Raw genomic sequence first — 17,472 nt, forward strand, 5'->3', positions numbered from 1 at the left:
GGTGTCGAAATTCGAACATGGAACATCCTACTCGTATACCACATCTTACATACTTGCAGCACTACTTCGAATTGATTTGGATGCAACGTCGAAATTGACGTGGGGCCAAATGACTCGAATTGATGATGGACTGAGTCATATCATATAGTAGTATGATGATGCTACCCGACGAGGCTGTGGGCATGGTTCTCAGCCAATAATAAAAGACTCCGTCATATCTTTTCTCGGACAGCCTCCACCCCTTGTACCCCTATAGTATATTGTCATCCTCCAAGGGGAAGTAACGCACAGGAAAGAAGTTGCAAGGTGGCTGGTCTCAGATTGATCGCTTAGTACTTCCTTGTTCACTCAGCTCCAGGTTGGACAGGCTAGCAAATGCTTGTCATGTCACTACTACACAATGCTCAATCGCCAGATCATGGAAGCCACAAGATCCTCCTCACATCAAGTCCGGGCTTTTAGACCGTGCAAATCCATTCATGACTGCTGTTCACAGTTCAACGCTGTCAGTTGAAATCATAGTACATGTCGTCGTTAGAAGCCTCGAACTTGAATAGTTCACTTCCAGAATATATCAAAAGACTCTTCCCAACTAACACCAAAGCAATCCACAGGCCTAGGCAGTCGTAGACTTCTTCCGGCCAAAAATACTGCGCGATTTGGATTTGCTGCGCGGCTTTTCCGACACAGTCTTCCCTGAAGACCTGGCCCGACCCGCTTCGTCATCAGGGTCGTTGTATTTCTCCTTGTGAATCCTAAACACAATGTCAGTCAACCCCAGAAGTAGGCCTTGTCCACATAAACTTACCAGCTGTTGCCGATCATGCTCACACCCTGCGCTTCTGCCATACGGTAGAATTTGGCTGCTTTCTTCAGATCTTTCTTACAGCCAATGCCCTCGGCGTAGCAGAAGCCGGCCTCAGTCAGTGCGTCTGTATCGCCCCAATTTCCAGCAACTTCAAAACATCTCAATGCAAGCGCTTTGTCCTGCTCAATGCCCCAGCCGTTGAGATGCGACATACCGAGTTCGTAGATACTCAACGCAAACTGCGCGCGATGTGTCTTCTTGTCATTGAAATCGGTCCCTGGCTTTCGCATGGCTGGATTCTCGTCATCGGCGATCTCCAGCATGGCCGAATCCACAGCTTTGCGCAGCCATTTGACACCTTCCTTTTGGTTGGGCCTGATTCCCCATCCGTGACGACAGGCCAGAGCATACAACAGCATCCCAGTCGGGTGGCCTTTGTTGGCGGCTATTCGAAGATGATATGTTGATTCTTTCAGATCTCCATGTTCGTGAAGCTCGATGGCTTTCGTCACGTGTTCCTCGGCCGATAGAGCTTGGTAGTTGCTGACAGTCCGAGCAGTGGTAGGTCGAACGGTACTATTGGATCTCGATGATTGTGACGCTTCTTCGACAGGCGACAACGGCATGGGTGGCATCATAAAGGCAGCCACCATGGGCCTTTCTCCGGTCGACGGCCTCTGATTAGACGAATCGTTAGACCTTAGAGATCCGGTCGGTGTATATGAGCTGGAAGGCGGTCTGGACTGATTCTCCGGGGCCAACGATCGTTCGATATCATAATCGAAAGAGAAACCGGACCTCTCTCCCTGTTCATCTTCTCGGCTTGTGGATGCTCCGGGCAAAGGAGCACCAAGCTCGCTGCTCTCCTTCTCCTCCAGAGGGGGTGTACCGGAGAAAATAGGCTCTTGCCATTCAAAATTTGGCTGTGAAAGACCGGAAAAGACGCCAGAGTTCCGTTCGGATATCTTTCGACCTCGTGGAAGACTATACGTGGCATGAGTGTAGGACGATGCCTCACCGGAGATGTACCCCTCGGGTGGTCTCGAGTCGTCGAACGAGCTTGCGTTTCGCAAATGACTCATCTGTGCAGCCCACGGGCCTTTCGACGGACTCTTTTCGGTCTTGAGATTGCTCATACTGGACGAGCTCAATGGTCGAGAGAAGTTGCGTGCAAAGGAAGATCGGCTTGGCGAGCCTAAAGATTGGTTTGACGGAGACCGACCATGGGAATATGCATAAGCCGAGACTGGAGACTGAGGAGCAGACATTCCGCTGCTGGAAGATGGTTTTCTAGAGGGTGAAAACGTCGAGCCCGCGGTCGAGCTATTATAATCATCGTCGGAAGCATCTTGATATGGCCGTAATCTGTCAGGATGTGACCGGGGTGGCGCCAAACTCTGCACCTGATCACCGGGTTGAGATCTATCCGAAAGCTGTCGAGATACAAAGTCATCATCAGCGGCTGAGTTTTCCACGTTTTGCGACCGCAAAAAGGTGCGATGAGCGTCCATCGCGGCAGGCGAGTCGACCCGAGGAACCCCAAAGTAGTCTTCTTGATGAGTCGTCTCTCTGCCTTGTCGGTCATCCTCTTGCTTGAAAACGGCACTCATGCGGACGTGTTGCGAAGTCGGCCTGTCTAGGGGGTTTGCAAGTTTGGGAAGAATCCCTGCTCTTCCATCTTTCTCAATCGTTGGAAGAGGTGGAACAGTGTCAAGGCCGTCAGACAATGCTCGGAAAATGGGCGGACGGTTGTTTTGATGTTCGGTCAACGACTCAGTCACGACTTGAGGGGGCAGCCTGCTCATCCGTCGCTCTCCTGCTTTTCTGGTTTCTTCCAGCTCTTTCGCCATTCTGCGACTTCTTGCCGCGATGGCATCCAGTGGTGACAGGGCTGGAGGAACATCGCCGTCGAAATGTTGGATTCGGGGTGAAAGGTGGGAGTGCTTGGAGAGCGAACTGCTGGCTCGGGAATCATTGGAGGGGATCTCGATAAATTTCGGACGTGCCATTGCTATCATTCAGCGCACAGCTGGGGTACGATATGGGAGAGGCCTCTCGTAAGCCGTTGGATTCTTGTTTGTGGCGATGATGGACCGGACCGTGGGCAAAACAAACGCGACCATGGAAATTCCAGGGGATTTCGCAGTCGACGGAGGTTACAGCTGATTTGGTTCTGGCACAGTAACCGTTATCACAGTAGGATGCGTGAATGAAAGTATTAGGTACTGGACACGCAGCTGACGGCTCAGCTGACTACTGTAGTACTGTAGAGTCTTGAACCAGGGTGAGGATGACAATGACAGGGGAGGATTCTGTGGAGGACGATGGCGGCACCCGGGGACAGCAGGAAATAGCGTATGTGGCTGTGCTTCTTCTGTTGCTGATGGATGCGAGCGAATGACGGGATGATGATGAGCGGTAAGGATTGTACAAACGGGGAAGAAGGGAGTGAAAGGACTCTGAACAGGAGATCCGAGAAAAGGGACAAAGGGGACGGTGCGGGTTGGCCAAAAAGCTGCAACCTGTACCCTGTAGTATTTACCTAACCTTCTCTGTAGCTTGTCCGAAAGATAGATGGCTGTTAGGCGGGGTTTGGGGCCCGGGCGGCGTCTTTAGCCTCCCGCAAAGTCAAACTTGGACGCCGGGCAGCCTATGCTGTTTGCTCGAAATGGGCGCCACAGTTCCCACCAACTGCACTCCAGTTCATCCAACAACCCCGCCAAGCCTGCAATGCTCTAGCCGTTCCTGCCCAGTGCACCTGCAGTGAGCGACGCCTAGGGACCGGAGTTTGGGTTATGAGGATGATTATCAGGTAAGTGCCCTATCCTACCTATACCTGTAACTTGAAGTCATTGGTAGTCTTCCACCATCTACCTAAAGTACCTACGCAACACACTTTTCCGGCAAGGGACTGATCTGTGAAACGATGCTGCAGCAGGAGGGAGCATCATGCACCTACACTCTGGGGCTTGTTTAACCTGAGACAAAACCGTTACTCTTTACCACACCCGGGTTGGGACCACCAAGCAGATTGCTCGTCGTTAGGAGGCAGAAATCTCTAGCCATATATCACTACGTTTTCGGGGCAACCAACCTGGACCACCGTTGAAGTGGCTCCAACTGACTTACGCTGTACAGATCAAGAAGTGGCCAGTGTCCATGCACTGTGCAGGATCCAGGACTCCGGCCACCCAGGTTCTAGAAGGCGTGGATCCCTTACAAGGCCGCACTGACAACTGGGCGACCTTATTATAGTTGGCCCCGGTGCCTCAACCGCCCAGCCTGTGACACGGAAATCTCCCGAACGGGTCGCAGGAGAAGCAGGCCTTGTCCTTGCAGAGTTGTACCACTTCTGCCAGAAACACCGCCCAGCAAAAGGTCCAGAATCATCTCTTTGGCTACCGATGCTTAGACAATGGTTTCCAGCTTTCCACCGCTGATCAAGAATTTGAATATACTAGCACAGGAAAAAATCATGGATTTCGCCAACTGCAGTCCTCGAGCGGTGCACCACGAGAAGAGAAGCGCAGGCGTAAGGCATATACCGCATTCCAGGAAATAGCAACAACCCTGGTTGGGTCACCCCAAGAATAAACCCCCTACTAGTACTAGGTATGCACCCCACAGATGTCTCTGCAGCACTTGTACTCGAACGGCTGCATCGCACAGTTAGGGGCGATGGGGAGTCCCCAGCAAATCTATAGGCAGGAACATCCCTAGTACTCTGCACCTACCCTGTTAACGCCACACACTCATGGCGGCGAAAAAGGAAGGTAAATTCACGGCGAGCGCCCCTCGAGCCTCACCCACGCCGCGCCGCTTTCAAATCTCGCTCACCTCGCGCTCTCTTCCTACCCATCCTGAGGTACTATTAAGGCAGGGGCCAAGGGCGAGGGGGCCAAGGGGCCACGAGGGGTTGATGTGGCCCTCAGACCACGCCGCTTTTACCCTGTCAACCTGTCGATGCGCTCTACGTAATTCTCCCAACACTCTCTCGCCTCCTCTATCCAGCTTGGTCGTGACCTTCTACCGCCACTGTCTTTGACAATCTCTTTGCCTTGCCTTTGTGCTCTACGACGGCTGTTCGACAACAGTTCCGACCGATCTTTGTGTCCTCGATGATCTGGCAAGGGAACGTCTTTCAATCATGAACGATCAAGTCACTTGGACCGGCACAGACTGGAAATTGTATACTCAGTGAGCAGTATGAGCAGCGGTTATCAGGCAAATGAGATTACGAACTAAAGGCTGCAGGCCTCAGATCTCTGATTGTGGTTTCTATACAGGAGGGACACTTCTAGCCACATTGTTCACGTATATTTGAATGCCGCCAGTATGATTGTGATATCAGCAAGAACTCTCTCTGTGTTCTTCTACCACTATACAGCCTTGTCAGGATGTGGTCCACTGTCATGTTAAACTGCGCACACCGTTACTGATGAGACCGTAGTATCATATGCGTTGACGTCTACATCAAAGCATCAAGATGCTGAGAATTCTTGAGGTAATGAAGCATCCGCTACAACGGTAAAGTCACCCGCGGTGGGTCTCGGAAATACATGTGAATGGACCCGAAGATTCAAGCGGTTCCGGGGTCCCTGAATGTTGATACCTATCTACATACATGTATGTAGATAAGAGATTCCAGAACCACAGGTTGGAAGTGACCGATCACACCCCGGCCAAGGCAGGAGAGGCCGCTCGTAATTGTTATATCTCCGAGTGCCACATCAGCTTCTCACAAACACCGTCTCGGCGATTGTTGCAGAGCATCACTTTGCTGTCGGAGATACTTGAATGTTCGAGGCAAGCGAGGTCAGTTGGAATTTCGAGGTTTGGAACAAGCTAATCGAAGCTTTGCTCAACGCGTGAGGGATGCCGCGGCGCCCGAGCTCGGCACGCCATGCATATGTCTTGCCCACCCGTTATCAACTGACATTGATACATGATCGCCATGGCTTCCCCAATACGGGCCCATCTGGTCAGTATATCCCTCTATCTTTGTGATTGCTGAAGCAGGACTATGGACTGGTCGCAGAGAGACCAATCAAGTGCCTATAAAACGTTCATCCGCGAGCGCTAGTAAGCGACTGGCGATCCAGTGTTGTAAGACCTCCCGGACAGAGCTATGCAATCCACAGCACTGCCGTTGATATGCTCAATGACTGTGTCCCTAAGTGACGGGTCGGACAAGCCATGCACTGGGCAATTACGCGGTTCTGATGTTCTCGAGATAGGTCTGAGCATGAAAGATAAGCTAGACCAAAGCCCAAGCCGTTCCGATGTTAGCACACGATAGTATTTCAAACTAACGAAGTGCTTCGAACAAAATGATCCCGATTATAAGACTGCGTGAGGAGACACAACTTGTGTGCAAGGTTTGAGCATCTGCTTTCTCTGAGGCACGACATCGCTCAACAACCGAAATGACCATGACAGTCCGTGTGGGTGCGGTCCAAGCAGAGCCGGTGTGGCTGGATCTTGAGGGTGGCGTTGACAAGACGATATCCCTGATTGAAAGTGCAGCAGAGGACGGTGTACAAGTTTTGGGGTTCCCAGAAGTATGGATTCCAGGATATCCATGGTAAGCGTCACACGGAAAACCCCTGGGCCCAAGGGCTTTGCTGACTCCAACTTGTCTGTCTTCCAGGTCCGTGTGGACAACAGCTGCGATCAACAATACCCCCTTCGTCCATGAGTATATGAAGAACTCCATGGCCAAGGACTCGGAACAGATGAGGCGCATCCAGGCTGCCGTTAAGAACGCGGGGATGTTTGTTATTATCGGATACAGCGAGCGGGAGGGTTCAAGTCTGTATATGGGTCAATCGTTCATTTCGCCCGAGGGCGAAATTGTGCTTCACCGCCGCAAAATCAAGCCAACACATGTCGAACGAACCCTTTGGGGCGAGGGCCGGGCAGAGTCGTTGAAGTGTGTGGTACCGTCGCCGTTCGGAAACATTGGCGGTTTAAATTGCTGGGAACACCTGATGCCGCTACTCCGTTACTATGAATACTCGCAGGGTGTCCAGATCCATGTGGCAAGTTGGCCGCCCATTTTCGAGATGCCTGATCCGAAGAAGATATCCTGGCTCTACCACGAGACTGGAGAGGCCAATCAACGAGCATGCCAGTTCATGGCGATCGAAGGGCAATGCTTTGTCTTGGTCGCCACCCAGGTTTTGACAGAGAAGAACGTGGAAAAGAATGGTTTGACAGGAAATCCTGTGACCAAGGCGGTAAGTGTGCTAGTCATGTCGTTTCTGCTGCCTCTGCTAATATCTTCTTTCCCCCGGTGCAGCCTGGAGGTGGATTTTCGATGATATTCGGACCGGACGGGAAGCCTTTGTGCGAGCCAGTCGATGCTGGTGTCGAGACCATTATGACAGCAGATGTCGACCTGAGGGATATTGACTATCCCAAAGCCTTCATTGATGTCGTTGGTCATTATGCCCGACCGGATTTGTTGAGTTTGTTGGTCAATCCTACCGTGGACAAACTGGTTGCTCCAATGAGCAAATAATGGTATCGTGGGTTGGAGGCGATCTCAAATGTCGCAGTGGACTCTCAAGTATGCTGCCAGAAGATCATCTGCACCATCGTGTTGCAACACCATGTTCGATGAGGTTCCACTATTGCAGAGACTCTGCTTGTCCAAATCTTGCTTCCAGCTCTTTTTCTTTCCAGCATGCTTCCAATGACCGTCCTCACAACGAAGACTTTTCTTTGTATCTTGTATTACCCATGCCATTCAGAGCCAGAAGAATCTCTTCTCTGTATCCACTCCGGACGGCTCCACAGCCGACCACGAAAAGGAACCAAGGGCTTGTGCGGATGCCCACACATTGGAGAATATGCAGTAGTCTTGAAGATACACCGTCCACTCTTGTTCCGGGTTCTGTGATCGGCGTCGTCGATTATTCTATCGATATTGGTATCAGGATCAGCTCTGCTTCGATCTCGGCAGCCGCAGCATTGCCAGACCTGGGGCCATTTTGATGTCTGGGTCTGGGATCTCGACATCTAACACTGCAATGGTCTTCCATCCGTTCCGCTCATATAGCCTTGAACCAGCAGGTCGGGCAAACAGAAACGCAACAAGGCTTTCTTGGTCGGCCTTTTCGATGCCCCAGTCGAGCAACTTCTGTCCGATGCCCTGTCGCTGGAGGTCGGGATGAACGATCAGACGATGAAGCACTGGCATGGATTGTCAGCAGAGCATCGAGGTTGCACAGGTCCATCTCACTTGCCCACATGCCGCTTCGCCCTGATGGTCTCGATATAAACATTTCCCATTTTCCTTGCGAGCTCGTCATTAGGATTTGAGTAGAAAGCTTTCATCCGTTGCTTGTCATTGAGGTCCACGCCATCAGCTTGCTCTGCGTTGCGCTCTTCCGAAATGGCCAGGTTTGACACGCCCGCCTCAAACGTGCCACTGTGGGCGACTTGCCTCCTCGGTGCGAAGGGATCCATCTTTGGTGTTTCCACATATCCTATCCGCCATTGCGAAAACCCCACAATGATCTCCTTCTCGGAATGTCTGGGTTGCTCTGGCAGCTCGAGATCAACGGCTGCTTTTGACTTGATCATTGCTTTGAACATAAAATATTGACCTTTGTCGTCTCGCATCGCCCTGGTCAGTTTCTCCACGCTGTCATCGTATGGACTTTTCGCTCCATAGCGCCTTCGGAACTCATGGAAACCATCCGGTTTGAGTGCAAGATCTGACAAGTGAGCAAGGGTAGGGATGTCACTTTCAGAAGTCACTCGCTTCAGGGTGATCTCTACAGGACTCGGCGAAGGTTGACTAGGCATATTGAGTGCCGTGACAATTCTTGTCGTACAGCCTTGCTTCAATGGCTCTGGGATAAGCAACGAGGGACATAAAACCTGCTTGCCTGGACGTGGCCTCGTCTATGCTTCCAAAGAATTAAGTGCTCCTCTCAAATGGATGATCGTACAAGGGCGAAGTCGCCGACTGGTGCTACTGGCCTTCAGTTGGCCACCCCGTTGCATTGCATAGAAAGAAAAAGTGACCGGGACAGCAGAGAACTGGAGAGCAGAAAGATTTGACTTGAAGTCGCTTCATGATCTTAAGGCCTTCGCCAGGTCCTTTTCTGGGGGATGACTGAACAATGTGACTGACTGATTTATGACTCTTCGATCGCAGTTCTCGGGCAGGCCAATCAGATTCCGGCACTTTATCGCTGGAGTAACAAGCATGTCGCAGAGACATTGATCGAGATATAGTCTACGAGGCACTTGTCCATTGGGCTGGCAAGGCTGCTGGGTTGATACCCCTTGCCCTGGTGTACTGCTCTTACTTGCAAAGCCACAGCCTTGTCAAGATGCTGCGATCGAAGCCGAGTGCCGACTTGGCAACAGTCACGCAGGAAGACTGGAAGCCTGGCCAGACTGCTCGCTGCCGTTCAAGTTGTTCAATACTACGGCTCTAAGAGAATTACAACGTGTCAGGATCAGGCATCCCTTATACACATTTACATGAACCACTATCTTGGAACGCCATAGTTGTTGTAGACGCCGCGACCTCAAGGCCATTCAACCTGCCTCATGATCTTCCTTCTTGACTTCCTCCATGTCTTCGATCTTTACCTCTTCCCCGAATTCACCTTCAATTTTGCCCTTCCTGAACGCCTTTCTCAATTCACATTTGCCCAAGTTCTTTCCACCAGCTCTACACTCCTCACATCTCTTCCCGTGCGTGACCAACAAGATATGTAGTCCATATTTATCCTCATCCGGAATCCTGGCGTCCAAGTGTGCATGAGTTTCATCTCGGGACGCACTCTTGGGTCGCCACCCCAGCAAGCCGGTAATGCGCCAGACATGGGTATCGACCGCGAAACTCTCCCGCTGCAGACAGAAGAGCAAGACGCAACTGGCCGTCTTGGGCCCAACACCCTGGAAAGACAGCATTTCGCGCATCGCATCTTCGCTCGACGCCTGGTGCAAATGATCCAAAGAATATACCCCATACTTCTCATACGACTGTTTCAGAATGCTTATAATCACCTTGCTCTTGACTGCACTAAGACCGCCGCATTTTATTGCTTCTTGAAGTTTGGCCTGGCCTCCTGCCACGATGGCATCCCATTTGTCACTTCCTCCATACACTTTGTCCATGCTCAACTTTGCTCGAGTAGAGTTCACATCGCTAGTGTTTTGCGAGAGGATTGTGCGGACAAGGGCGTCAAGAACAGAAGGCGAATCTCCACAGCCTGCCCGAGTCGTGGATGCGACGACTTCTTTCGGACGGATACGTGGGCCATGGAGTGAAACGAGGATGCGATGGGCTAGCTTGCATTCGGCGGGCGTGGGATGAGGGAAGTCAGGGAATGGAGATTGATTGGCGAACTGAGCGTATGATTTGAGTTTCTTGGATTGTAGCTCGGAGGCCTTGGACGTGGATTTGGTCGAGGGAGTCGTTCGGGGAGAGGTGTCTGCGGTTGGGGGGTCATCGGATGCGGTCGGACTGAGTAAGCCTGTCTCGTTCTCTGCCTTGACTCTCTTCCTGCTCTTACTACCTTTGTATGAGGCTGCACGCTTTTGGGGATTCTGTGAAGGTTTGTGTGGTGAGGGTTGCTCTAGTTTGACTGTAGCATTTGGCTCTTGTTGCTTGACGGCCAAGCTGCCACCAGCAGTAGAGCTGCGAGTGATTCTTTTTGCCATTGAGGGCGCCGCCCGCGAAGAGTTCGACATACTTGATTTCAGTAGATATAGGACTGCGTAGGCCTCCCTGTCCACGAAGAAGAATATGGTGATGTCATTAGGGAGCACGCTGGCTCGTAGTGTTTGATCTGGCGGTACCTGCGTCTGGTGTGCTCCACAATATCAAGATCTCGGGCCCCGGATACTTTCGAGTCAGGTGTCCGCTAATATCAAAATACTATGACTCAAAATCATCTACATATACCATTCTTTATCATCTTGTCGTTCATCCTCACAACGAAGATATATCCAACGTTCTCGTTCAGACGACCGCCCATCATGCTTTGTCGCGCAACACGCAACAGCCAAGCTTTCCAAATAGTATCGCGATGGCTCTGGTGGCCGCGCCCTACTCACTGGCTCAAATATTTCTCACCTACTGTCCTCCGTCCTCCCAAACCTATCTCCATATTCATCATCAACTCACAACAACACTCCGCTTTATCAGAGAGACATCGTTCTTGTCTTTCAAGCTTGTGCTCTGAGCGACCATCCTGAGGTATGTATAAGTATCAATTGGTCATTGCCAGGTCTCCGTCGTTGCTGACATCTGCATGCCACAGCCTCGTCAAGTCCTCCTTTCTCCCTCAAAATGACTCCCAATCTCGTCAAGCCCACGGCCAGCAAACATGATGAGGAACAATTAGGCCTGCTCACAGTCGCCTTCGAGCTTCGGCTCAACCTCTACGACATGCTATTTCGCCGTTCTGAGCCAATAAAGCTTGTGATCACTCCTGAGGGTAGATTCAAAGCACTCAATGTCTCGTCGGCGCAGTTTCCCCTGCAGCTACTCGCAACCTGCAGAAAGATCTACATCGAGGCATCTCCGATTGTCTACCAATGCAACAAGTACACAATGTCTTGGGATATATTCCCTGTGCCGACTCTTCTCCAGCCAGGAATCAGCGACTATTTGAGGTCGATAGAGATCGACTGCATTTCGGGAGATGTCTGGGGCTATGTCCAAGCAGTCAAGTCATTGACTGGCAATGCACGCGGACTACAAGAAGTCAACTTCATCTTCCACGGCTCAGGCAGATTCATGGCTGCAGCTGTTGAGATCTCAAATGCCATTGCAGCTTGTTCGCCGAGTTTTGGAGTACCAGTTCTCCAGGCCGTCATTACTCCGCTAGCACGTGATGATCTAGGCGCGACGACGAAATATCTTCCACCTCTTGTTGAAGATATCCACAAGTCACTGAAGAAGGGCCGAGGCAAGCTTCAGAACATCATTGAACATGGAGGTCCTCCAGACACGCAGCTGATCACCACCACCGATGCCCCCAAACTGCGCGTCATTAGGTTGGTTGGTACGGTGTCCCGTTCTCTCAAATCAACGTTTGAGATGCACAGATGTTCGACTGGCCAATGTGGGTTTGTCATGGATCGAGAGAAAGTGGTGCAGGCAGCCGCGGTTATTGGGGCCGATCTGCGTCGATACTACTACACCTGGAAGCATATTGGTGGTCCTGCAATCGAGGTTGACCCCAACATGCTCCAGTGGTATCCGGAGCTCCCTGAGAAGGACAAGCAGACGATCAAGGAATTCATGTTGTCTCTGAGCATGGGGATTGACCACCCCACGACGAACACTGACGCAGATGGCCTGGCTACGGATGGCACAGATTCGGAAGGTGGAAGTAAATCCAGCCAGCTGCAGCAACAACGTGGGACTGCTTCTGGCCTCACAGCGTCGAACGGAGGTGACGATAGGTTGCATGGTGGAATGGCGCATGCTGCCCATTTATTCTCAGCTTTGGCCATCACTAATTCGGTGACCGACCAGCCTGTTTCTGCATTCCAACCGGCCTCCACCATGGGATTTGCGGTTCATAACGCCGCTGCACAGACCACTGCCGCTGCAGACACCCAGGAGTCAACCAGCAATGTCAACAACAACGGTAATACACAGCATACTCCCGAGGATTACTGGGAAGGTGTAGAAGCTGTTGACCCTGACAGTACTTCAGAGGATGAGGAACCGAACAATGCCACGCAGGAGGCAGAGGCACTTCTTCGTGACGGCAGTCCACCGAACGAGGACGCCAACGACGCCACGCAAGCGGAAGAGGCATCGGAAACCCGTCACAATGTGCCAGCTGGCGAAACGCTCGGTGCCCAGCTTCTGCAGCTCCCAGCCGACCCCGGCCCGGACAGATTGCAAGAGTGGGTGACGGAAATGCGCGACCGTGTCGCGAAGTACGTCGAGAAGCGTGCCGACCCTTAGATACAACGAAGCATCGACCAAGAGAGCACTTTTGAGGCTGCCTGCGCCGGAAGATGGATTGTCAAAGTATGTCGGGTACGAGTGAGACAGGGCTGCTACTCGCAGCATCGGTGGTGATCTGCTCAGGTGTCTGTTGCCAGCCGAGTGACATTGCTGGTATGGTGGTCGTGGAGAAATGTCACTCTTCAGGTTAGCAGGCAGCGCGGCTTAAGTCTACCTAAGGTGGAAGAGGTCATGGACTTGAAACGATTCCTCGGATTGACCAGCGGGGACTCAATCAGAGCCCAACTGAAAATGTAAAGAGTACTACTAGCAGTGATCCTTGAAAGCGGACAGATGAGCAGATGATGAAAGGTCATTCCAGCGCAATCGTCTGTTTTCTTCCTTTCCGTGCCATTTTCCCTTTCCCTTTTCCTCGCGGCTGTGCGCAATTTTCCTTACCGACGAAAAGACATGGTACTCCCCTCCCCGCTCGAGTGAAAAAATGAAAACAACTACCAACAGTCATCGAGAAGATCCATGTTTATGGCCATGACCATTGTCCGTGCTCAGCAAGCCTTGATTAAGGGTGATGTTCTTCCGCATCTCCTCCTCATCCTGCTCGCAGAACTCAATGCCCAGCTCGCCGAGGCCGTCGTCACTATGTACGCCGCCCAGAACCTTGCGCATCATACTTATACTCCGCCTGACCCGTGATTTGCCATCTTCATTGACGACGCCGGCAGTGTGGTCGGCCGCTTTGCTGTCGAAATGGTGTTCTCGCCTCCACTTAGAGAATGTGGAAGACTGTCGACCTTTCTTCAGATCCTGTGCCGCCAGCGTCGCCGCTTGGGGTGGCCAATTACCCTCTGATTTCCAGCCTTCGACTAATGCGGGGATCATGTGTTTAAGCGGAATTGGCACATTGGGCGTCATCGACTGGACCACGACTTTGCTGTAGATGGTCGCATAGGCTTGAGGTTTGATCCGGTCGCGCAGCACGTCTTCTTGAGACAGAATGGGCGGGAAGATTGGTAGCCATGGACCGGAGGCGGGCTCGCTGGCTGCGGCAGCGTCGTTCTTAGAGTCGACATTGCTCTCGACGGACGAAGACTCCGACGCGGAAGACGACATGTTTGAATTCGCGACTGAAGTCGGAGTCTGTGGCGAGAGCGCCGGGCTGTTGTTGGCCGAATGCGAAGTGTCACGTTCATGGGATGGCCGTATCGTGTGTGACAGTCGAGATTTGTGCGAGGGCCGCTTCGTGGACGACGACGATGATGGCCACCGGGCGTTGAGACCGGGATTTGTATTGGCCTTGGAGTTGCTGCTGACTTGGTCTTCCATGATCGGTTTGTGTCTTACAGCGCCTGTCCAGGCGTCGCGCCGCTGGGCCCAGGTCCGCAGTCCTTCGTTCCATTGCATCTCGTCTTCTAGCAGACGGCGGCGTTTTCGAAGGCGTTCAGCCACGAAGGTGCCCACATCGTCTGGATTCTCGAATCTGTAGGGATCCGTTCTTGATCGAACGCCACGTCTCAATAACATCTCTTCGGCCTCTATGTCCGACTGCCATTCGTCGCGCAGCCGGTACCCGACCGGTTCCCGCGCCGGGGGCCCCGTGTCATTGTTCCTGACTGTTGTGGACGGATAGTCCCAGTCATCTCTTACCATGGAGAATAACATACGTCTTGCCGCCCGGGACGATTCGGTTTTGGTTATAGGGTCGTGCGGTGGTAGTGGCTGAGGAGAGGCAGGGTGCTCACCACTGTGGGAGCTTGCATTGGAACCCTTGCGGAGTCGTTGGGTAAGGTTATGCAGAAACGGCGAGGACGAATGTGTCTGAGTCTGTGTGTGAGGAGAATCGATGGACATTCGAGAAGGTGAAGAATGATTCATGGTTCGGATGGGTGACAGGGCGGGTGTGTCGGGCGGGCTCGGATTCATGGTAGAATGGCGGTTGCTGCGATGCGAGCCTGCAGACGGATTCAAAACAGAAGAAAACCAGACACGTTGTGAAGTCTCTCTACACGGAGCATGAATAGTCAGGCATGAAATATTGGACAAAGCATGGAGTGGTTGGCAGCATTGGAGGGGCAGCGTGCGACATGCACAGTGTCAGAAGACGGATCAACGAGTGGACGCGCACGATCAACGAGGAATCAGTCCTACTTAGGAAAAGCGAACTGAATCGCCCACTTCGCCGCCAAGCCCGAGAAGTGCATTTAAGGTTCAATCCGGCCATTTCCCGATGCGGGGGATGGAGGAAGGTTACCCGAGAATTGTTAATACGCACGTACTACCAGGTACTAGACGGACTGGGGCCCCTTTGGGTACCCTTTCGATCTACTTGTATAGACTTGCAAGGATCGTGAGATCAAAATTCACCATGTCTGCAGTAATACGGCATAGTAAACGACCGTTGCCCCGGCATTACCCTCCTCTCGATCCTCCCAGTTTGGTAGGCCTTTGGTCCTGTCTGAAGATCCCAATATCCTACTCCAACTACTACTGCCCTGTCTGCTTGGCCTCTGACTGCTCACCCTTGTCTTGCAGTGTATGATGACTCCATCTGCCCGGGTGCTCTTGTCCGTGCTGGTACTGTTGCTGCCGCTGTCGCTTGTCTACCTGCGCAACCTGGACTGGATCAACATCCCGTCTGCGCGCGTCAACTCTCATACTCGCATCCCACCCGATTGACAGCCTCGATCTATAGGACGGAGGCCGCGCAGTCCCGTCCGGAACACCAAAGCTCAACAACGCTTGCAGTACATCACTGCTGAAATTCATGGTCGGCGGCCTGTACAGCGGCAACGTATCCGTCGATCGAAGGCCGAGATACGCTTGTTGAGGCTGTGTGATGGTGATATCTGGCTGGAACTGGGGTGGCATACATGTTGTCGGTGGGTGGTGAGAAATCAGGGTGCGCTGTCTCCCACGAAACCCTAATCGACGCTTCATCCGGTCGAGCCAGAATGGTGAAGCAAGGTAGGAATAGCGCAGGATGCATGCAAGAGTTGCAGCTATGAAGATGGCCACACCAGCCCAAAAGCCTGCAGATGGCGGAGAATGTCTGCGGACTCCAAAAGGTGGGTTGTGAGGTGGAAAATTAGGAGGAGGAGGATGGAAGCTGGTCCCGTTCTGGGGCGGCGGGTGCCAAATAGGTGCTGCTGGTGCGGGCATTCTTGATCTTCAAGGGCGATTTGACACAGGCCCTTTAGACGATGGACGTAAGCCGATATTGTTTTCGCCGGGTGTCATTCTCTGGATACAAGGACGAGATCGTGCTGAGGATGGCGTGGGAACAATCCCGCACAGAGTGAGAAGCACCTCAGGTGAGAACGGATCTTCACAGCAACAAAAGACATAAGCTTGTGATGTCCCACTTTGCTTCATGAAGGAGTTATGTCCCCGCTTCTTGAGGCAAACAAATGGTTTCACTCCTATTTCACTTCCGGAGTGATAGTAGCTCCTTGTATCGTACACTGCTCCATGGCACGTGGCCCTTGCACAATCAGAATGCCGTTTTCATTCGAACTGTATCTCCTGATGGAGGACATTTACTCCTCTGAAAAGTCCCAATGTGAGGTCTCATTCGAACAATCACTCATGCCTTCCTAGCACCTTTGCGGGTCCAAATGGCATGCACCTATACAATATGCCAAACGCTGCCTTGGCACGAAACGACAGGGCCTCGGTTTCGTTTGGTCGTTGCTGGTGATCTAGTGAAAACTCCGGTGACCGAAGGAACTAGGCTCTCTTGACTGATGCGCTCGCTTGTCAGCTCGCTGACATGTTGGGCCTGCCGGACGCTCTTTCATACCACCAAGGGATGCACAAGATGGTTGGTCGAGATGGCCAAGTAAGCCCGGCTGCCAACAGCCATCTAATCACTTCCCATCCCACCAGGAACCGAAGCTCACCGAGCAAAACCCCAGTGGTGATTCTTCAGAGAATGCTGTTCCAACAGGAGACTTCATTCATACTTCTTGCAAGGTAAGCGGAGCGGCACGAGGATCATCGGAGCCGACGCTCTGAGAGTTCGTCCGAGCTGCTTCCTGGATCTGGTGAAGTTCGGCTTCTTCACTGGCAGTACTCCCTGGCGAATGCGGTCTAGCAGGAAAATTCGCCGACATTGACATCTCTGGCAAATTCGACGATGTGGCATGAGGAGTACGCTGGTGGCCGCGGGCTTCTTCCCTGTACTGTCTGGCCTGGTCTTCTTCACTGACATTGCTCCCAGGCGGCTGAGGGGTAGCATGAGACGAGTTGGCCAACCTCTCCGCCAGGAATTGGCCAAGAGAATCAGGATACACAATTCCATCTGCTGCTTTCTTAGAAAATTATGGTCAGAGGTTCCGATCTCACTGCATTTCAATCGTAGTGGTCCGAGGTAGGTAGCACCGACTCACCCAGCACTCGTCGCTTCCGCAACGCCCTCTCGTACAGTTTCCGCACCGCCAGTCCCAGCAGGAGGACAAATAAGAGGCACAGTAACGTGATACCAAGGCTCCACGCATCTGCGGGATTCTTACTGACTGCGTCTTTGTTGACAGTAAACGGTAGAGGCTCGCTCTGGCTTGGTAGAAAGTTGTCCGGGTCGGACATCGCCAGTGACAAGCCGCTGAAGATAAGGATGATCACATACTCATGCTCGATCGTCATAGCTGGGACAAGAATATGACAGGGCTGATACTGAAGCTATAAGGACTCGCTATTCATGCGAAGTGTA

The 17,472-nt window shown here is 52.3% G+C and overlaps 8 protein-coding genes across 8 annotated transcripts; 2 read left to right on the forward strand and 6 right to left on the reverse strand.

Moving 5' to 3' along the window:
- Positions 1-616: 616 nt before the first annotated feature.
- On the reverse strand, positions 617-2,817 carry A1O1_07618 (uncharacterized protein; the record flags this gene model as incomplete). Its single annotated transcript, XM_007728485.1, has 2 exons — positions 617-755; positions 809-2,817. The coding sequence occupies 2 exons, from the start codon at positions 2,815-2,817 to the stop codon at positions 617-619; spliced, it is 2,148 nt and encodes a 715-aa protein (XP_007726675.1).
- Positions 2,818-6,234: 3,417 nt separating this feature from the next.
- A1O1_07619 (uncharacterized protein) lies at positions 6,235-7,331 on the forward strand (the record flags this gene model as incomplete). Its single annotated transcript, XM_007728486.1, has 3 exons — positions 6,235-6,392; positions 6,459-7,047; positions 7,110-7,331. The coding sequence occupies 3 exons, from the start codon at positions 6,235-6,237 to the stop codon at positions 7,329-7,331; spliced, it is 969 nt and encodes a 322-aa protein (XP_007726676.1).
- Positions 7,332-7,751: 420 nt separating this feature from the next.
- Positions 7,752-8,012, reverse strand: A1O1_07620 (uncharacterized protein; the record flags this gene model as incomplete). The annotated part of the gene is made up of 1 exon (XM_007728487.1): positions 7,752-8,012. The coding sequence occupies one exon, from the start codon at positions 8,010-8,012 to the stop codon at positions 7,752-7,754; it is 261 nt and encodes an 86-aa protein (XP_007726677.1).
- A 38-nt stretch (positions 8,013-8,050) lies between these two features.
- Positions 8,051-8,623, reverse strand: A1O1_07621 (uncharacterized protein; the record flags this gene model as incomplete). Its single annotated transcript, XM_007728488.1, has 1 exon — positions 8,051-8,623. One exon carries the CDS (start codon positions 8,621-8,623, stop codon positions 8,051-8,053), a length of 573 nt encoding a protein of 190 aa, XP_007726678.1.
- Positions 8,624-9,367: 744 nt separating this feature from the next.
- A1O1_07622 (uncharacterized protein) lies at positions 9,368-10,498 on the reverse strand (the record flags this gene model as incomplete). Its single annotated transcript, XM_007728489.1, has 1 exon — positions 9,368-10,498. The coding sequence occupies one exon, from the start codon at positions 10,496-10,498 to the stop codon at positions 9,368-9,370; it is 1,131 nt and encodes a 376-aa protein (XP_007726679.1).
- A 631-nt stretch (positions 10,499-11,129) lies between these two features.
- A1O1_07623 (uncharacterized protein) lies at positions 11,130-12,764 on the forward strand (the record flags this gene model as incomplete). Its single annotated transcript, XM_007728490.1, has 1 exon — positions 11,130-12,764. The coding sequence occupies one exon, from the start codon at positions 11,130-11,132 to the stop codon at positions 12,762-12,764; it is 1,635 nt and encodes a 544-aa protein (XP_007726680.1).
- A 504-nt stretch (positions 12,765-13,268) lies between these two features.
- On the reverse strand, positions 13,269-14,687 carry A1O1_07624 (uncharacterized protein; the record flags this gene model as incomplete). The annotated part of the gene is made up of 1 exon (XM_007728491.1): positions 13,269-14,687. One exon carries the CDS (start codon positions 14,685-14,687, stop codon positions 13,269-13,271), a length of 1,419 nt encoding a protein of 472 aa, XP_007726681.1.
- A 2,033-nt stretch (positions 14,688-16,720) lies between these two features.
- On the reverse strand, positions 16,721-17,405 carry A1O1_07625 (uncharacterized protein; the record flags this gene model as incomplete). The annotated part of the gene is made up of 2 exons (XM_007728492.1): positions 16,721-17,064; positions 17,153-17,405. The coding sequence occupies 2 exons, from the start codon at positions 17,403-17,405 to the stop codon at positions 16,721-16,723; spliced, it is 597 nt and encodes a 198-aa protein (XP_007726682.1).
- Between the last annotated feature and the right edge of the window lie 67 nt (positions 17,406-17,472).

Source organism: Capronia coronata (genome assembly GCF_000585585.1).
Source record: "Capronia coronata CBS 617.96 chromosome Unknown acBCG-supercont1.7, whole genome shotgun sequence".
Classification (NCBI taxonomy): Eukaryota; Fungi; Ascomycota; class Eurotiomycetes; order Chaetothyriales; family Herpotrichiellaceae; genus Capronia; species Capronia coronata.